This window comes from Adiantum capillus-veneris, chromosome 24 (assembly GCF_014529385.1).
Source record: "Adiantum capillus-veneris isolate H3 chromosome 24, ASM1452938v2, whole genome shotgun sequence".
NCBI classification, from domain to species: Eukaryota; Viridiplantae; Streptophyta; class Polypodiopsida; order Polypodiales; family Pteridaceae; genus Adiantum; species Adiantum capillus-veneris.
Genome location: NC_140954.1, coordinates 39,334,003 through 39,353,158, shown reverse-complemented (window position 1 = coordinate 39,353,158; position 19,156 = coordinate 39,334,003). Strand labels below are relative to the sequence as shown.

At 42.0% G+C, this 19,156-nt stretch overlaps 1 protein-coding gene across 1 annotated transcript in view; it reads left to right on the top strand.

The window, feature by feature from the left end:
• Positions 1-2,067, top strand: part of SEP1 (stress enhanced protein 1) — a 42,822-nt gene extending 40,755 nt beyond the window's left edge. Inside the window, exons 3-4 of the mRNA XM_086497864.1 lie at positions 886-1,058; positions 1,784-2,067. Of these exons, the coding sequence (XP_086353990.1) occupies positions 886-1,058; positions 1,784-1,891 (281 nt within the window). The 3' untranslated portion in view covers positions 1,892-2,067. The remainder of the gene's footprint in view (positions 1-885; positions 1,059-1,783) is intronic.
• The last annotated feature ends 17,089 nt before the right edge of the window (positions 2,068-19,156 follow it).

Below are 19,156 nucleotides of genomic sequence, written 5' to 3'. Positions count from 1 at the left end.
CTTTCAAATTGTGATGTACACAATGTGAATCTATCATAGTTTTTTATTTTTTTTGGCTTTTAAAGGATGCTTTTGTGTATGGTTTCTTTGGGCCTCATGTCCTTGATGCTACTTGCATCCTCTAGAGGCTAATTGGTCCTTGGGATGTATGTATGTAGATGCCCTGCTTGAAATGGGCAAGCGTGTAGGAGGGTGTTCTTGGCTTGAGATAAACTCGTCAGTGGCTGTTCTGTCTCTCTGATTCAGCTCTAGCCGCAAGGCACTAGACATGAAGTTGTGACATAGCATTGTGATACATAGACAAGATAAAATGCCCTGGAAAGATAATGTCACTTTTACTAGTACTGGTTGACAAAGCATACTTTTCCTGTCATTGCTGCATTCCTCCAGTTGTTCCTGCAGTGGTACTGATCGTTTGTTAAGATATTCATGTGTAACGTAGGTAGCCACAATGGCTAGTGACACTCGTGATTAAATCCTCATTGATTTGTGTTTGCACTTCTGTAGGATTAGTAGTTCTTCAGCCTGTGGTTTTGGCAATGGTCTGAAAGGTATCTCTTTGAGGCATGCATTGATTATGGCACAAGCCTGTGAAGGACAGAAGCACAGATTTTTAACTTAGTTATGGGAAATGAGGAATCAGAAACAAAAATAGAAACAGAAATGGAAATAAAAACAGGCAAAATTGGGAAGTTTTGAGGAGTTTCGGGCAACTGTGCGAATCAAGGGGAACAGAAACAGAATTGGAAACAGATGTAGTATTGGGAATGGGGAAACGCGAGAAAAGTGGAGTTCAGAGCCTCAACCCTAAAGCATATGGTTGATGGTTTGCTTATGAGCTTGTTAGACTGGGCAGAAAAACTAGATTTGCATTTATGATTGCAGGTAGCTCCAGGGGGACCCGGACATCAAGACAGGGCCACTTAGTTGGTGTAGCACGCTGTGAAGTAAGTGAAGAAAAGAGTAACAGTTTGGACATATGGCTAGGACGTGCAGCCATGCTAGGGTTTGTCAGTGTGGTCTCCGTTGAAGTTGCCACCGGAAAAGGAGTTCTAGAGGTATCTCTCTCTCTCTCTCTCTCTGTGTGTGTGTGTGTGTGCGCTTGCCCTTTAGAAGGGGAATCACTACTCTTTCTTTTCTCTTATCTTATCTATGTCATGAGCTTCTGTGGCGAATGAAATACCTACCTGAATGAGGCAGTGGGGCTAGGTTTTGCTCTTTTTTTGTTTTTTTATAAACCATCTCCGCGGGGGAAGGTAGTAGGGAGAACTTCCCCAATGGAGAAGTAGGTAACACCCATCGAGCACAGCCATGAGCCTCGGACCCTCAACCTTGGGGTTACGTTATGAAGGCTCAACCAACTGAGCTACGCTTTTTGGGTTAGGTTTTGCCCCTTGTTTGGTTTGGCTTTGGCTCATATATGAATGTTGTTTTGACCAATCCTAGCCAAGTAGGGGGCCTTTTACAATGACGAGGAAGGATGATCTTCATTGTTCCTGTTTTTGTGTGGGACGTTTGGGTTTTCTAAATGCTTTTTCAAGTAAATAATGATTTGTTTTTATCTATTTCTGGTTAGATTTAAGTAAGGTGATTTAGTATTTCTTCTTTATCCGTTTTCTTGTGTGCCTTGCATTTGTGTTTTTGTGAGTGGTGTAGCCTCTGGTATAATTTTTTGTAAGTTACAAGACTTTTCTGACCTTATGAAGGTGTGTTACTAAATTTGAAACTTTCATGATATTATATAGCAATATTACTAAATTTGAACCTTTGTGATTATGTACAGAATGCAGGTTTGGTAGCTCCTCTTCCTACGTTGGCATTGGCATTGACGGCTGTCGTGGGGGTAGTTGTAGCTTTTGGAATCTTCCGGTCCGCTAATACTGACAGCTAGTGGCAGAATTCGAGAACTCTCTTCATTAATCCACAGTGGGTTTGTAAACACATATTTTTGTTCTTTGCTTATTGGGTGCTGCCAACTCTTGGTCTTTTAAATATGGCCCCAATCTATGAAAGTGTATTATCTTGTCCCATCATCTGCAACATGATTTGAGTTCTTTGGAGTTGAAATCGAGTATTCGCTAAAAGAAGAAGAGAGATTTTTTAACGCTGTAGGAACAATCCCAAGAGACATCAAAGATCTATCCGACGAAGAGAGAGAGAGAGAGAGAGAGAGAGAGAGAGAGAGAGAGAGAGAGAATCTTGCTACATGCTTCCACATGGCACATACGGAAAAAGAAAACCCCGTTTTACACGGGCTCAAAAAACCTCAGCATTAACACTCCCTCTTGCAGAAGGCAGTGCCAAGAGAAGGCTTACAGTATTAATTTGGAGTGAGCTTTACTAGTCCAAATTTACCTCCCAGTCAACATTTCAAGATTATTTCTGCTTGCTTACTATCTTCTGTAAACTTGAAAACTAGGCTTTAGAGGATAATTTGTCTTTTGAATGTCAGTATCTTCTAGAAAGGAGTTGTAAGTATGAGAAATACAATCTCTTTAAGCAACTAAAGGCCTCTTACTAAATTTTTGAAGGAAAACGACTTCAAATTTTTGGTGAGATTTTCAACTTAAAACTTTGGGAAAATTACCAAAATACCCCTCTAATTTGTGGAAATTCCCAAAATACCTTGTATCTATTTTAGTTGGTTTGTTCACGATTTCCTTATCTTTATTCTTTTTTGACAATCGAGATCCGTTTTTTAGTGCTTACCATGTAATTTGTCACAAACAACCTCCCAAAAAAGACAATTATGTCTTAAAAAAATGAAGCAATTCATCTCCACAGCCTACATAACTAGCTCAAATTCTAATTTTAGTATCTTGTATTAATAGACAATCAGTCTTTTTATGAAAAGCTACAATTCTTTTGAATCTTTGGGTATTTTGGGAATTTTGGAAAATTTGAAGGGCGTTTTGGGAATTTATGACAAACTATGAGGGCGTTTTGGCATAACTGGTCATGTTTGCGAGGAACCCATCTCCTTTTGTTCTCGTGGGGGAGAAGTATGATTTGTAAATTAAAATAAATGTTGAGAGCACAACTTACTTGCCATTAATAATGTACATCAGAAGATGCAAGGAAGTAGTTGTGTCTCAAGGGACATAAGTCGTTGCTCATACTCTAGCTCTACCTTTTGGAGTTGGTTGATAACTTACATCGGAATTTTAAAGAAGCTTAGTGCAATGATGAGCTTCGTTGGAGATGTATACTTTACACAAGCGGTAGTAGAGGTATGTGCAATGGTACTCTCCAAGGGCACCAATATCTTCATTAAATTCCCACCAAGGGAGAGCATCTTAAGATACAATCGACTCAAGCTCATACTTCCCAAAAAAAAAAAGATTCATTAGGTCTCCCCAAATTATAAATCCTTTCAAAACATCTTGAGTGCATCAGTGAAGGGTGAGTTTAAGAAATGAAAAGACCATGGAGGTGGAAAGTCAGAATACTTTTCGTGTGCATATAAATAGAGATGTTCAAATAATGCACCTTATACATTTGTGTTTTTTTTCTTAATTTTCTTTCCTCTAGCATTTTCAAGCCATTAGAGCCATTAAGAAAGCCTTTTTTAAATTAAAAAAAAGAGTTATTAGGAAAGCCTTTTATTTTAGATTCACTACCTACTACAGTGTGAAAGGAAATCGCAAAGAGAAGAAAAGAAAGGTAAAGAAAAAGAAAAATACAAATGTACTCTACCACCTCTTCATATGAACATGAAAATCTTTTGACTTTTCACTTTTCTGGGGCTTTTCATTTCCTACGCTGACCGTTTACTTATGCATTTTAGATGTTTTGGGTCAAAATTTATTGAACATCTTGCCAAGATACTGAGAAAAATTTGTAAGCTTTTGGTTTTTACTTGGGATTTTAGACTTTAGATTTGGATTTTTGTGTACGACTTATGATTATCTATGATTGTAAGATGAAACAAACTGAATAGTCATAGTGGCCTACATAAGATGATGGGACAATGCATATGGCCCCCAAGCTAATGTCTCCTCTTAAAAACTAGATGAGATGATGGGTGTCACATAGGTTGTAATGCCGTGACAATGCATATGGACCCCAAGCTAATGTCTCCTCTTAAAAACTAGATGAGATGATGGGTGTCATGTCATGACGGATGACCAATCGGATGGCCGGCGGGCCATAGACAGAGCGCCACGACAAAGTGCCATCCGGAGTTCAATGATGAGGACTCCCACTAGTAACAGCCTCAGCCTCTAGTGCCACCAAGGTGTAATAGACTTGGACACTTTAAGCCAAAGATCTAGTGCAACACACACGAGAGAATTTGAAAGAACTCAACAAAATGGGGAGAGAGAGACGACACGGCACGACAAAGTTCCACGCCCAGAAGTACTGACCCCACTTCTCGGTATTTCTTTATTATTATGCTTCAACAAGTACAATGTCCAAGGGTACGCTCTCTCTGCAGTGCTCTTGAAGGCCCTTGACCATCCAAAAGTAGTATACATGAAAAGCAACAAAGTCTAAAAGCATCTTGTCCCAAAAGCTAGCGCCAAAGGCCACCAATGCAAAACACAAAAATCTGTATGGTTGCCACGTTAGCAGTCAACGCAAAAACGTGGGCATCCGTACAATTGCCGCACCATCATCTCTCTACGCAATTTTGGATGCTGGCTTTATTTTTTAACTTGGACCACTCAGAAAGGTTCCATAAGTTGGTGAAACTTCTTCAACTACCTCCCGAGAGTTTCCTAGTCCCCTTTTTTCCAGGCACTACTCTTTAGGCCATGCTACATCATCACTTTGTGACATACCCTTGTCTTGAAAGAGTTGTATTCGACCTTGATTAGGCTCAGCAAAGAAGACACAAAACAAAAACTAGTTCAGTAGATAGTGACTCTAAGTACTGACCTACTAGAAAACATATATCCAACATTTTCATGAGATGATGGTTACTAAACAGTCACATCACATTCATATCACTATCCCCGTCGAGATCTTAGATGAGAATCATGATCATTGTAACTTATTTAGCAATCACGCCCAGATCGCACTGATCTTTGACGGATGTCTTGATTGACTAAATTGGTTACTATCATATCCACATCACCCCTTAGGTGACAAGACAAAAATACTCCAATCATTTTGTCTTTCAGACATGCACTCAAACAATACACACATGGAGAGAGTACATGTAATAGATTCATTTTATGAATTTCCATTTCAAAGTACTTTTTTACATAAAGTCATGGAACAAAATATTGTTAGTCCATCAATATCCCTGAAATCTTCAAAAAGAAATCAATGACTTTATTCCATCAAGGTAACCTGTGACAAAAGAGCAAAGTAACTCCCCTCTTGTGCAGTCCGTACTGCATTAGATTCAACCTGTTGGAATAGTCGGTGCTAAACCAAAATCTTTTAGGTAAAGCTCTAAAATCTGAGGAGTATCTACTAAGTCCTCCTCCTCCATCTACTTGGCATTTGAAGCCAGGTAGTTCCTGAACTTGACTGAATACCGACGTGCTAGCTTATCTTTCACTTTCCGTTCCTTCTGAGCCAAGACTTGTTCTAGAATGAGAATCTCCTCTGTCTCTTCTACTTCAGGCAGTTCCTTTGGCGCCCTGTCCACTGACCAATCCTTCACCCTTGAAAGGTCTCAATAAACTCACATGAAATGCACGACGAATCTTCCAAGTATCTGGTAACTTCATCTTGAAGGATATGTCATTGACCTTTCCTTGAATCTGGAAAGGGCCATAATATCGCATACTTAGCTTTGCAAAAATCCCACTTCTTACCCTTTCGTTTTTATAGGCGTGCCTTCTCAAACCGTAAAAGCATCCAAGCTCCTCAAGGCACGTCGATGCTTGTATGCTGAGACTTCTTGAGAGCCTCATGTACCTTGGTAAAAGCAGTTTTGAGATCCTGTTTGTATTGATCGACTTCAACAATCTTATCTTTGGTGCTTAGAATAGGTGTAACCTTCTTGAAACCCTTGATAATCTCAAATGGTGCCTTCCCCATAGACGGATGAACCGTGTTATTGTAGGAAAACTCCACCATGGGCAAACACTTCTCTCGTTGAGTCTTTGATCAAAGATGTACGACTTCAACAAGTCCAATACCATTGAATTGGCTATCTCTAATTGCCCAACTTTCTGCGGGTGGAACAAGGACAAGAATTGTAGCCGTGTGCTAATATTCTCCTAGATTTCCCTCCAAAACAAGCTCGGGAAACTGGGATCTCTATTTGAAACTATAGATTCCTGCATACCATGTAGTCAAAAAATCTACGAGACAAACGGCTTGGCTAGATGGTCGGCTTTAACTATCTTCTTTATCGGAATGAAGTGAGCCTGCTTGTTGAATCGGTCAATGACAGTCCAAATGCAATCATGTCCACTCTAAGTCTTGGGAAGAGAAAAAATGAAGTCCATTGCTGTACTTTGCCAAGGTCGGCTAGGAATATGTAGAGGTTGTAGAAGACCTGGTGCCTTCTGCCTGTCAAACTTACCTTCTCACATACTAAACAATTGCAAACAAACTTGTGGACATCCTTTTTGAGCCTCGGCCAGTAGTAGAAGTACTTCTCCATACCTTTCAAGGTGGTGTCTATGCCGTGGTGGCCCAAAAAATGTGGACAGTGGCACTCTGTCAAAATGTAGCCACTTTGTTGGTGCTTGCTTGTGTAGCAATAAGGTAGACCAGCATGTTTGGGCATTCCCTTTGAGATAGGGCGCCACTCTTTTTACTTTGGAGTGCTATGAGTAGCGGCCTCCCGAATAAGAGATGTCAAACGGTTGGGGATAAAAACAAGGGCTTTGTGGTTATCTTTAAAACCAAAAAGCGTATCAACCTTTAAAGCCTGCCGAGCCCCCTTGAAATCCTTGGGCTTCTTGCCCTTGTCCTCTAGGTAGTCATATTGGTTGGCTTGGTATAGGTGCTTCCTCTTTGTTGTGTACACTACAATGTGAGCTCTTGGAGGACGAAGAGTCCTCATCCGAACTGTCAAAGTTCTTCGAGTTCTTTGGTGGAATGTGCTCTTCTTAGCCTTCTTCTTGCGTTTGTTATGTTTCCGGGTCTTTCTCCTCTTCTTGTTCTTTCTATACTCATGCTGGAGTCAGAGGAAGAAGAAACCTCCGAACTAGAGGACAAGGATGAACTACAAACACCCTCAAATCAAACACATTTCCTTGGCGTACTGGTGGCCTCAAAGGTAGATTTTTGACCCAAGTAGCCCAGATAGTTTGCTGCTCCCCTCAACTCTTCTTACATGATTGCCTCTTGGTCTTCATGAGTCTGCTGACTCCTCGCTCTATAGGTTCATCAAATTCATCCTATGAGTATGCCTTGGTACTGCCTGTGTAGATTTCTTGTTCAAAGCCGACTTGAGAGGCAAATGGATGGCAGTTGACCCGCTAGTGATGCTGCATCTCCATCCTTTCATACACTATGGGTGGAGGTGACCATACTCTTCTTCCAATTTGTTAGAAGGAGGTCGATGTCCAATTGAATCCCCGTTGTTTTCTTTTGTACTCAAGTGCCCGGGTGCAACAATTGTTTCGGATTGACCAAATCCATGTGTGCTGCAAGTAAAGGAAGTGGATCCTTCAGAAAAGAAGAATTGTTTGAGCTCTGATACCACTATAATAGACTTGGACACTCCAAGCCAAAGATCTAGTGCAACACACACGAGAGAGAAATTGAAAGAACTGAACCAAATTGGGAGGGGGAGATGACATGGCACGATGGAGTTCCGTGCCCAAAAGAATTGTCCCCAAAGAATGGTGCCACTGTTGTCGGTATTTCTTTATTATTATGCTTCAACAAGTACAATGTCCGAGGGGTTCGCTCTCTTCGTAGTGTTCCCCAAAAAAATTGTGGCCGTGGCAATCCGCCCTTGGCCATCCCAAAGCAGTAAACATGAAAAGCATCAAGACTAAAAGCATCCTGTCCAAAAAGCTAGTGCCAAAAGCCACCAATGCAAAACACAAAAATCCATATGATAGCCACATCAACAGTCAAAACGCGAACATCCATACATCATCAGTCATCACAAAATGCGAGCATCCGTACAACTGCCACATCATCAGGCCTCTACGCAATTTTGAATGTTGGTTTTATTTTTGAAGGCTTTTAGGCCCCTTTGGTACGGGGTACCATAAGTTAAAACAACTTGATAAATTAGTTCCTCTTTTGTTTTAATAACTTGGCCCACTCAAAAAGGTTCCATAAGCTGATGAAACTGCTTCAACTGCCTCTTGAGAGTTTCTCCATCCCCTTCTATCCAAGCACCATCCTTCATGCCAGGCCATGTCATCACTTTGTGACATAGCGATAGCCCTCGTCGCCGCCGTTTGCTGCTATTTGGTGTAGCCCTCCTAACCGCCACAACTACCACCCCACTTGAACTTGCTTTCGTTGGCACTTGCGCCGCCATTACCGTCGGAGAACACCCATCATGCCATCTCCTCTCTCACGTTGCCGCCACTGGTTGCCCCTTTGAATATGCCCACAATGACTCTTTCTCTTTGTGGACTGTATTTTCAGAGAGAATGTAGTAATTCAATTCAAGGTAATCAAGTTAATTGATTTAAAACTTCAAAGTAGTAAGCTCACTAAGGGGCTCTTCACACACGCGGGCAAGGAGGTTTTTCAAGGAAATTTTTAAAGTGAAGTTCGGCTATGAAGTCCACAAGGGCCGACTCCCGCATCAATACAAAGACAAAGCTCTTGGCCCGCCGACTCTCACAACGGATATTACAACACATCGCCAACTTTGACAACTGACTCTCACAACGGATATTACAACACACCGCTAACTTTGGCACCGGTTCATGACTCTGAGAATAGAGCACGTGACTATTTTTTGCGATTTCTTATTCATTAGCGTTTGTTTTTGCAAATCTTTATTATTATTTTTGGGTATTTATTTGCTAGAAAAATAAAAAAACTCTACCCCTGGTATTGTGTCCTTGCCACCCTCTAGTTCTCGAGGTCTTTTGAGTTTGCTCTCATTGGTTGCGAACTTAACCTCGATCGAATTGTCTTGACCATGTCATGTGACTTGCAAATGCCCTTCATGTATGTAGACCATGTGCTTGGATCTTGCGCTTCCGTAGAGACTACCAACCCTGATGACCCTCCTTTGGATGATGAGCCAGACCTTATGGAGACTGATGTCGCCTAGGGGGAGGATGGGAATCTCCGAATGGTTTAGAGGTGAACTGCATCAACATAACAAAGGCAAACTTCACACACATACACACACACAAACACACAAAATGGCATACACACACCCACCTTGAAGCAAGTTTAGAGAGCACAAAGAAAACAAAGCAAACGAAATCTACCTTACTCACGCACACGTCCCTGAACACTAAGTCCCACGGGGTCTTAAATGAACCTTGCTAGAGGTGATTGAAGATAGAGAATGTGCAGATCTCGAGGAGATTGGACATCAAACAAAATGTCCACGTGGTCGATCGCCCCTTGATCTGCCGGTCTAGCTCGGTTGGTAGAGCGTGAAACTCTTAACCTTGTGATCATGAGTCCGAGACCCATGGTCGGCGTGATTTTCGAAAACAGTCTCTGTAGTTATTTGAACGTGTTGCCTCATCTTTGGGAATCTTTTTTGTTTTGCTTTACTTGGTGAGATTTTGCTAAATGATTCAGCCACTTGGCTCAATCCCAACCCTCGCGATAAAAACACCCGATAACAGCGAGGACTCCTTGGCGGCGGTCGCTCTGGAACCAAATAGCAACACTCTCTCAACGAGCCTCTACACACAAGTCTCTCTCTCTCTCTCTCACACATCTCCCGAGTGCATCGAAGGCGTCTTGGCCAATAGCCCAAGCAGGTGGCATTTCGGATGGCGATGTTAGTCACGTCCCGAATGATGTGTATGTAGAACACTAAGTAAGGCCTTAGTTAAATGTATCTGGGAGTCTTGCATGTGTAGAAAATGTTCAAGTAAAGTTTGTTAAGGCTTGAAGGCAAAAGATGAGCTCGTAGAGGTCCGTATAGGTGGTTGATGCTATTAGCTGCTTGCCTTCCCATCTCTTATCTCTTAGGTGAACTAACTCTCTTAAATTACTTCCACAAGTATTTCTTACAGAAGCATTCCATATTTTATATACTTGTTTTTTGTCTCATGGCCCATGCAATCCTCATACCAACCTCTTCACCAAGCCCGCAACCAAATCCTTCAGCAACCCTCTTGGCTACAGACATTACGGGAGCATTGCGCCACTCTTGGAGGTTTGTGCGCAGCCTATCTTTCCTTGCCCTGTTTCTGCTAGATATTATGTAACCTATGTCATTCTCCTTGAACCCATTTCTTCAAATCACCACTAAAACCTCGTTCTTATGGACTGCTCTAACCAGACCATTTTTCATCTTGTAATTGGGAAGAGTTTCCCTTTGCTCATAGATTGATAGCTTTGACTACTAGCCATATGTGGGCGCCTTATCAAATGCATTATTCTTCCATTGCGGCATGTCTGCATACGTAGAGATTCAATCCTACACCAAGAAGTTCGTGAGTGAGATGCTGCTCTCTTGTTTTTGGCATGGGATGTACCCAACGATGATTTAGATCCTAAAGCATATGGTGTCATTGTAGGTCTCTGAAGTGAACCATCTGGATATAACAAGACTTCTATTAACTTCTTAGATAAGGTGTACTACGTTATGATATGTAGAAAGAGAGAATCTCAAGCAACTATTGCACCCCTTTTCGAAATGTCATCTCCCGGAACATGTTGATTGCGAGATATGCCCAACATGGTTGTGACAAGGTAGCTCTCACTGTTCTAAGCAAATGCGAAGGGAAGTCTATTCTTGAAGGCAAGACAGCTCAAGCACAAGCGGGTCTTTTACAACGACGACAAATGTTGCAAAGTGAGAGTGTGCCTTGGGAGTAGAATGGGAAGGAGCACCATGAGTCAAATGGGGCCAGCTATATGGAGCCCATATGCCTAGTGTTAATGAGCGGGGATGGAAATCTCGTAGCAGTTGTAAGTGGGTATCACAACTTGAATCAGAAATACATCCAAAGCATTCCATGACATTGTGGGACAAAATCTTGTCACACAAGCTCTCTATAATGCCTTATCAAGAGCTAAAATTGCACCCATGTACATTTTCTATGATCCGTGTAGGACATGAAAAACTTCCCGCGCTCAGATTTTTGTAGTAGCATTGAATTGCCTTATAGTAGATGTAATGGAATGGCCTATGAACTTTGAGAATAGTGGAATTAAGAGAATTAGAGTGAGCATTTTTATGAGACTACTTTGAGAACATAGAGGGTGAACTTAATTAGCGGTAGCAACATAACCATTATACTTAATTAACTTGGCATGAACAATACTTTTGCAAGAGAGAGAGAGTTAGAGAACTTGACAACAGTTGAGGACCAGATTTATGTGGAGGTGGTCCCCCCTCTAATAGGCTTTTGTATTATAGATTCTCCCATCAAGAGAGACTTGGTACAATACAATCTTTGTGTTCCTTGTGACCTAGGTGATGCAACGAAGATGGAAAGCTTCATGCATCACGAGCATAATCTTTGTAAAAGCATTAACCATCCCCGGCCTCAGTCCCAAGGCCTCAAACACCTTCAAAGGTGGAGAGAGCTAGCTGGGAATGAGGGTAGGGAAGAGGAAGAAGAAGTAACTTATGAGAAAGAGATAGTTCCTCACTTATCATCACCCTTTTTGCATAGCATATCATAATAGCATAATAATGAAGAAGAAAATGACAAGCTTAAGCATTGGAGCATGTCTCTTGGTTGGATTTGCATTCCATAGCCAAGAGTGTTGGTGTAAGCTCTCAACTTCTCAACAAGCTTGGAGAAGGAGATGGAGCTCTCGCACTTTTCACTTCACACAATGAGAGAGAGAGAGAGAGAGAGAGAGAGAGAGAGAGAGAGAGTGGGGGGGGGGGGAGGGTATACCATGCAAGAAAGCAAGCCCCCTAGTTGCTTGGGTCGACCCCCTCATTCTAGCTCATGATTTTTGCTCATTGGCTCTCTCAAGCCTAGCCAATCATAAGCCCGTGTCAAGTCAAGCAGTAGAGGTAGTCTTTGGACAAGTGTCCTCCTTTCCTCTTTGAGAGAGAGGGCTTGATAAATGCCTAAACAATTAATTTAATTAGCTGAATCCTCATTGGACCTCTCTAAGGATCAACCAATAGGCTTTGGACACTCCTTGAGGGAAACCTAGCTAGGGGCTTGACATGTGTCTTTCTTGCCTCTTGAGCAAGGGGTGACCTTTGGAAGAGAGGAAAGGCATCCAACCACCCCCCTACTTGCATGGCTCACCCTCTCCTTTGTAGGCTTGCATGTTGACTTTCAAGCCCAAGCTACTTGGCCCCCTACTTGCTTTAGCACCTAGTCATCAAGCATAGCGTTAGTAAGAGTATGGCCTCTCTCTCTACCATCCCCCTAGCTTCAAGGGCTCGCCCCCTCCTTGTAGGCATTGACTTGGACCTTCAAGCACATGCCTAGCTTAGGTTGCACCTTAGCTATCAAGCATCTCATACACTTTTACTTATTAAGCACCTCAAGCATAGGCCAGCTTTAACCTAAGGTCTAAGGACTTTTACACAAACCTTTGGAGGTCTATTTAATGAAGCGAACCCTAAGGTCTTTTAAGCCCCATTAACTGGCATTGCTCTTTGATAGACCATCTCCCATTTGGACCCATTAGATTTGGTCTCGTGCTAGGCACATGTCTATATTCTAACCCTTGTTCCTGTTTATTCTCCCACACTAAATGATCAGTTCAATATGAGAAAATCATTTGGGTTGGTTAGATATTAGATTTTATGACATTACGTCTCTCTTGAAATCATAGTCATCCTCAACTATGAGGTCGAAGAGATAAAACCTTAATCATTAGTCGATGTTTCTTAGCGGGTAGATGATCCCTTTTTACCCTACGACATCATTCCAAGATGGATGACTACTCCATTTGGGGCTTGGGAGACTTAGTTGCTGCAAGCATGTCTACTCTTGAGTCCATTTCATTCTCCCAAAGTAGAGTGACAAAGTCTACTTGGTGTTTGAGAGACATCGTCATCACAAACATGATTCTAAGCATGCATACTAGTTAAATTTGTTCACAAGAAATAGAGAATTAGTTTTTTAAGACAAAAACATTGGTCATTTAAAAGAAACATGTGCATTTGCTTACTCTAATGTAGCATTGTAAGCATTGACAAAGTTCATACTATCCTTAAGCTATATTCCTTGCATCCATCTAGCATCTTCAAGAAGATAATTTTTGAACTTAATAAGATACCGTCAGATAATCTTACCATGTCGTAGTACCTTGTCTTCATGCTGAAGGATAGCTTCGGGTTGTAGCACCTCTTCTTGGTCTTCAATTTTTGGAGGGTCTTCAATAATTGGTTCTCTAGGTGGCTTTCCTTTGTAGGGCTTAAGTAGCCTCACGTGAAAAGAATTGTGTATGAGCCAATGGTTGGGCAACTTGAGTTGCATTAGGAGAAAGTTGGACTCACTTTTGGGCCTTTCAGTTCTAGAGAGAGAGTGGCGCTCGACCAATGAGGAAGAGGCTAACGTTACATTGAAAATCGACATTTTGGAGTCAAGCTCTTTTTTAAAAAAAGGGAGAAAATTTTATTTTGGTTTATCAAATTGCACAATTTCACGCTTTCAAGGCATAAATGCCGTAAGTCGTACTAACTATGTACCGAGGAATTTCAGAACTTTCATTGAAGACTCTATCTAGTACTTTGTTCCCGCCCAAATATGACTTTGAGTAGCTCTACTTCTCTCTCAAAACTTCTTCCCTTTTTTATATTTGCGCTAACCTTTCTGTGTATTCATTCTACTGCACACCATGTCTACTTCTCAAAGGCCTAGCACTACCATTGATTCTGTTAGCATTTTTAACAGTTATACTACAGACGATCAAGCATGGATTCCATCTCGTATAACTATCGGAAGTTTGGTTCTACTGCAAACTAGAAGGAGGAAGAGGAGGCAACGCAATGATTTCGTGGAGGCTTTCAAGGGTAAGTTAAAGAGTTTAAAGTGTGGGATTCATACATAACTTTTACGAAGGGAGTGGGTAACACATAGCCTATTGCCATGGACAAGATAACCATCCTGCAAGGTGAATGGTTCTTATGTCTTCCCCAATGGAAGGGCTGACATTATGTCTCTAAAGTCGGGGTCATTAGCATACTTGTCGTGAAAGTGCATCGGCCACTTGATTATGCTTACCAGCAATGTGAGCAATATGAAAATAAAATTGCGAAAGAAAATTTGCTCACATCATTTGTTTATTGGAAAGCTTGGTTTGCGTCATGAAGTACTTGAGACTTTGGTGGTCCGTTTGCAAAACAAATGGAGTCTCCAATAGATAGTGCCTCCATGTGTCTAGGACATGTAGAACATCTAAAAGTTCTTTTTCATATATGCCCAAGACCCGTTCATCTGTATTGAGCCTTCAGCTCTCATATGCTCTGGCATGCCCTTCTTGAAGCAAGACTGCTCCAAGGCAATCACTACAGGCATCACATTGGACCTCAAATGGCTTTGAGAGATCCGTAAGCATAAGGACTAGTTGGGAGGTAAGCTTCTCTTTGAGATTCTCAAAAGCATTTTCTTCTTTAGCAGTCTATGAGTACTTAATGCTCTTCTTTGTTAAGTCATGCAATGGTCCCACTATTTGAGAGAAATGGCTATGAAGCGTCTATAGTATGCACACATACCAATAAATCTTCTTGGCTCATGTAGATTCCTTGGATTAGGCCATGCTTTTATTACCTGCAACTTTGATGGATCTATATGGATACCATCTTTAGAGATAATGTGACCTAAGTATTGAATCTCTTGAAGGAAAAATTCACTCTTCTTTTGGTTGATAAAAAGCTTGTTCTCCCTCAAAGCTTGAAAAATTACCTGGAGATATTGCTTGTGCTCCTCCAAGGACTTGGAGTAGATGATGATATCATCAAAGAACACTCCAATGAATCGGCGGTAGGGTCTAAAGATTTTCTCCATTAGACGATTGAATGTGGCCGGTGCATTAGTCAATCCAAAAGGCATGACTAGATATTCATAAAGACCTGTACGAAATGCGGTCTTTACAATATCTTCATTCACTATCCTTATTTGATGATAGCTACTTTTAAGATCAATCCTACGGAAGTAGGTCAAACCTTGTAGCTTATCAAACATGTCTTCTACCCGTGGTACGAGAAATATGTTTTTGATAGTGATATGGTTTAGCGCTCGATAGTCCACACACATGCGGTATGCACCATCTTTCTTTTGCACTAAAAGGATTGGAGAACAAAAGGGAGAGGAGCTACCAATTCTTGTACTTGCCTCATGATCTCCTCTCGTTGAGGTTGGGAAACTCGATAAGGAGGCTTGTTAGGTGATGAGATTCCTGGTAGGAGCTCAATTCGATGGTCATCATCCTCTCATTTTGGAGGTAAGTCCATAGGGATATGAACACATCATTAGAAAATTAGACAAGTCTGACTCTTCTTGATTCCTAACACTTTGCTTTGTTAAAACATTTGTATCATTCAAAGACTCTTTGACAAAAATCATGTACACAGAAACTGAGCTTTTCATTGACTTATTAGAAGTAGGTGAATCATACAAGTGGTATAGTACAACCGGACTCACTAGCATCTATATACATGCTCTTTTCCCTGTAGGTAAAGTAAATTCTCCTTTCAGGGAACTTCATGTTGGCAACCATGTGGTGAAAAAGTCTTCTTTGTCGACGTAGCTTTGGACATGAAGCCTCAACTTCCCAATCAAGGGAGTAACAGAGACTTGAAGTCCCTTGAAAGCTCCATCGGCAGTTACAATATCTCCCATCTTGAAAGCTTGAATGCCCAACTTAGTGGCCAACTCTATTGATATGAAGTTGTGAGTAGAGCCACAATCAAACAGGATTCATGCTCCCTTAACTTTCCCCAAACATAGGAGAGAGGTGATCCTTTGCAACGAGCATCCTCTTTTGGAGCTTTGACCATGGAAGCTCTAGGAGTCTCATTGCGGGCATTTCTTTTGGGGCAAGAACGGTAGCCATGTCCTTGCTCCCCACACTTAAAACATTTGTGGTCCTTACAAAAAGCTTCTAGCTCTTCAAGAGAGAGTTTATTTTTACCTTTGTAAACTCTCTTCTTCTTGGAACGATTGTTGTTGTTGTTGCTAAATTGCCTTGGGAAGAATTTTGGGCATTGTTTTTTCTCTTTGCATCACTTTTGTCTTTGCTTTCCATGGGCTTGGCATTCCTTCTAGCCCCTTGTTGGAAATTGGTGTGCGAAGCAACCATAGTGTGGTGGATTACTTCATGATATAACCAGGCCGTTGGGAGTTGATGTTGTTAGCGTGCAAACAACAAGGAAAACAAGTGCCTCTATAGCTCTACACGAGTCACACCGTTGGAAAGAAACCTTGTATGACGGTAGAAAACACCAAAGTCGAACACCTGTGAAGATGGGCGAGAAACAGCTCTAACTCAAACCATGACTAAAATTTTAGAAAACTGAGACCATGAAGATAAAGCTTGTGTCATGAGGATCTCTGTAGAGCATCCATATGCTTGATTATGATAACCGACGAGAAATTTACAAGCTTTTGAAGATGGAAGGTCTCTCAAAAGCTTGTAACTTTCTCGTCGGTTATCAGAATCAAGCATATGGATGCTCTACGGAGATCCTCACGACACAAGCTTCGTCTTCATGGTCTTAGTTTTCTAAAATTTTAGTCATGGTTTGAGTTAGATCTGTTTCGCGCCCATCTTCACAGGTGTTCGACTTTGGTGTTTTCTACCGTCATACAGGGTTTCTTTCCAACGGTGTGACTCGTGTAGAGCTATAGAGGCACTTGTTTTCCTTGTCGTTTGCACGCTAACATCGTTTTGGTGCCCCCACGGAGGAGAAATCCTCGTGTGCTCTAATTTTTACAAAATTTGTATACCATGCAGACAAAAAATGTAAATGGGATGTGGGTCCTTATGGACAACCGCCTATGTATGTGCTATTTGTGGACAGCAAGTGAGGTGGTCGTTTAATTTGGATTGCAGCCTTTGTGAGGGTCGTGAGGTTTTGTGAAGCCGAGCACTGGGGACCGGGTTACCTAGTGTGAGGTGGATTAGGTACTGGAGCAATCCATCGACATCCCTTGCAGTTTCGACGTCACATGTAAGTGTTTCTGTGGCAATCAAACATGGCAGACGAGTTTCCTAAGTTTCATGGATTGCCTAGTGAAAATGCACACTCTTTTATTGAGAAAATGGAAGTTACTTGCTTGCTTTGGGGCATACAGGATCCGGCTATACTGTTACGGCTCCTACAATACAGTTTACAGGATGAAGCAAAAGCTTGGCTACAAAATTATGGAGAGGCGGCACAGGCACAGACTCCAGGGATTGTGTTGGACTATAATCATGTGAAGCTGGCATTTTCGGCACACTACAGGAACGTCGAAGCACCTGATGAAGTTTCGCATGAGATTTTGGGCTACACTCAGAGGGCTAATCAGAGTGTGGATGATTTTGTCATGCATTTTACCCGCCTTTGGGATAAATGGGCCCGAGCATTGGGAAATGAAACCCCTCCCACCATGTTAAAAAAGGACCGTTTTGTGGCAACCTTGAAGGAGAGTTTGAAGTTTAAAGTTGAGTTGAAGCGGCCTACCACTTTTGAAGAAGCAGTTGTAATTGCCAAGGGGAAAGAATGGAAAGATCAAAGACTTAACGAGTATGGGAGAGTGGTCCATGGACAGGTTAATGGTGGCCAAAATGAGGAGAGCCAGGTAGAGGCTGGAGTTCAACCTATGCGAAGGGCTGTAGACACTAAGCAATTGCAGCGTAATATGCAGGACATGATGACCATGATGCAAGAGTTACGGCTCAATGTCCTTGGAGGTGGAGGTGGTGGTGGTGGTGGTGGTGGTAGATGGGTGGCCCAGCCATATGAACCTCTACCTATTGCCAATGTGGGTCGTGGACAAGGTGCTCCTTTGCCAGCAAGAAGGTTTATCCCTACTTGTTATAATTGTGGTGAACTGGGACATATCAGCACTCATTGTACAAAGCCAAAGAGGATGGGAGGTGATATGTACCCACTTCCCCAGTAGGTTTGTGACAGGTCTAATGATTATGCCTTGGATATACGAGAGGATCGTGGTGCTAAACAAGAGAATCAAGCTTCAACATCAAGTGGTTACGTGGGTATTGTGCAAGTTAAGAATAAAGAGACAGATATGATGCCATTGGGGAAGCGGGAAAGGGCACCAAATGGTGCTGGCCCTAGCAAGAAGAAAGGGAAGGAGAAAGAGGGTGAAGATGCAAAGACCAAGAAGAAAAGGAGACCTCGCAGGAAGTTTGAAGTAGCGGATTTGCCATTGGGAGAAGGTCAGACACCTTATAGTCTCAAGGAGGATCTGATTGGGAGGAAAGTAAATTGTACTTTTGGACAGTTGATGAACATGGTACCCAAATTTAAGAGGCAATGGAAGTCGTTAGTGAATCCTATTGAAAAAGAGCCGAAGCGTGGTCATGTTAGAGTGTTGTCTTTGGAAGAGTTACCCCACATCTGTCCTGTGGTGAGCGCTTGGCACAAAGGTGTGGGCATGGGAGAGGCCTACATTGATGGAGGTGCGCAAGTTTGTGTGATCACACAGTCATGTGTCGAGAGACTTGGCTTGATCATGTCTGGAAGCTTTGGGTTCAGGATTCGACTAGCAAACCATGCCAAAGTTAAGTGTTTGGGACTAGTCAAAGGTTTGGAGATTGAGGTTTTTAATGTGAAAGTCATGGTGAACTTTCACGTTATGCCGGCAGGTTTGGGAGCTTTTCCTCTCATATTGGGACGACCTTGGTTAAAAGCTGTTGGTGCTGTACAAGATTGGGGCAAGGGCACAATCGCTGTGTATAGCAAGAAGGGAGAGAAGAGGATGTTTGATATGATTACCAAACAGCCTCTGGAATTAGAAGAGGTGTCTGAAGATGATGAATTTGAAATCACTAGTGAGGGAAGTTCAGAGGATTCAAATAGTAGTGCTACTTCAAGTTCTAGTGACGAGGGTGAAGTGTCCTTTTTGTTACTAAATGAAGAGGAGAAAGAATATGGTGAAGTGCTGCAGATTTCAGAGGATATAAATGCGTCAAGTCGATTGGA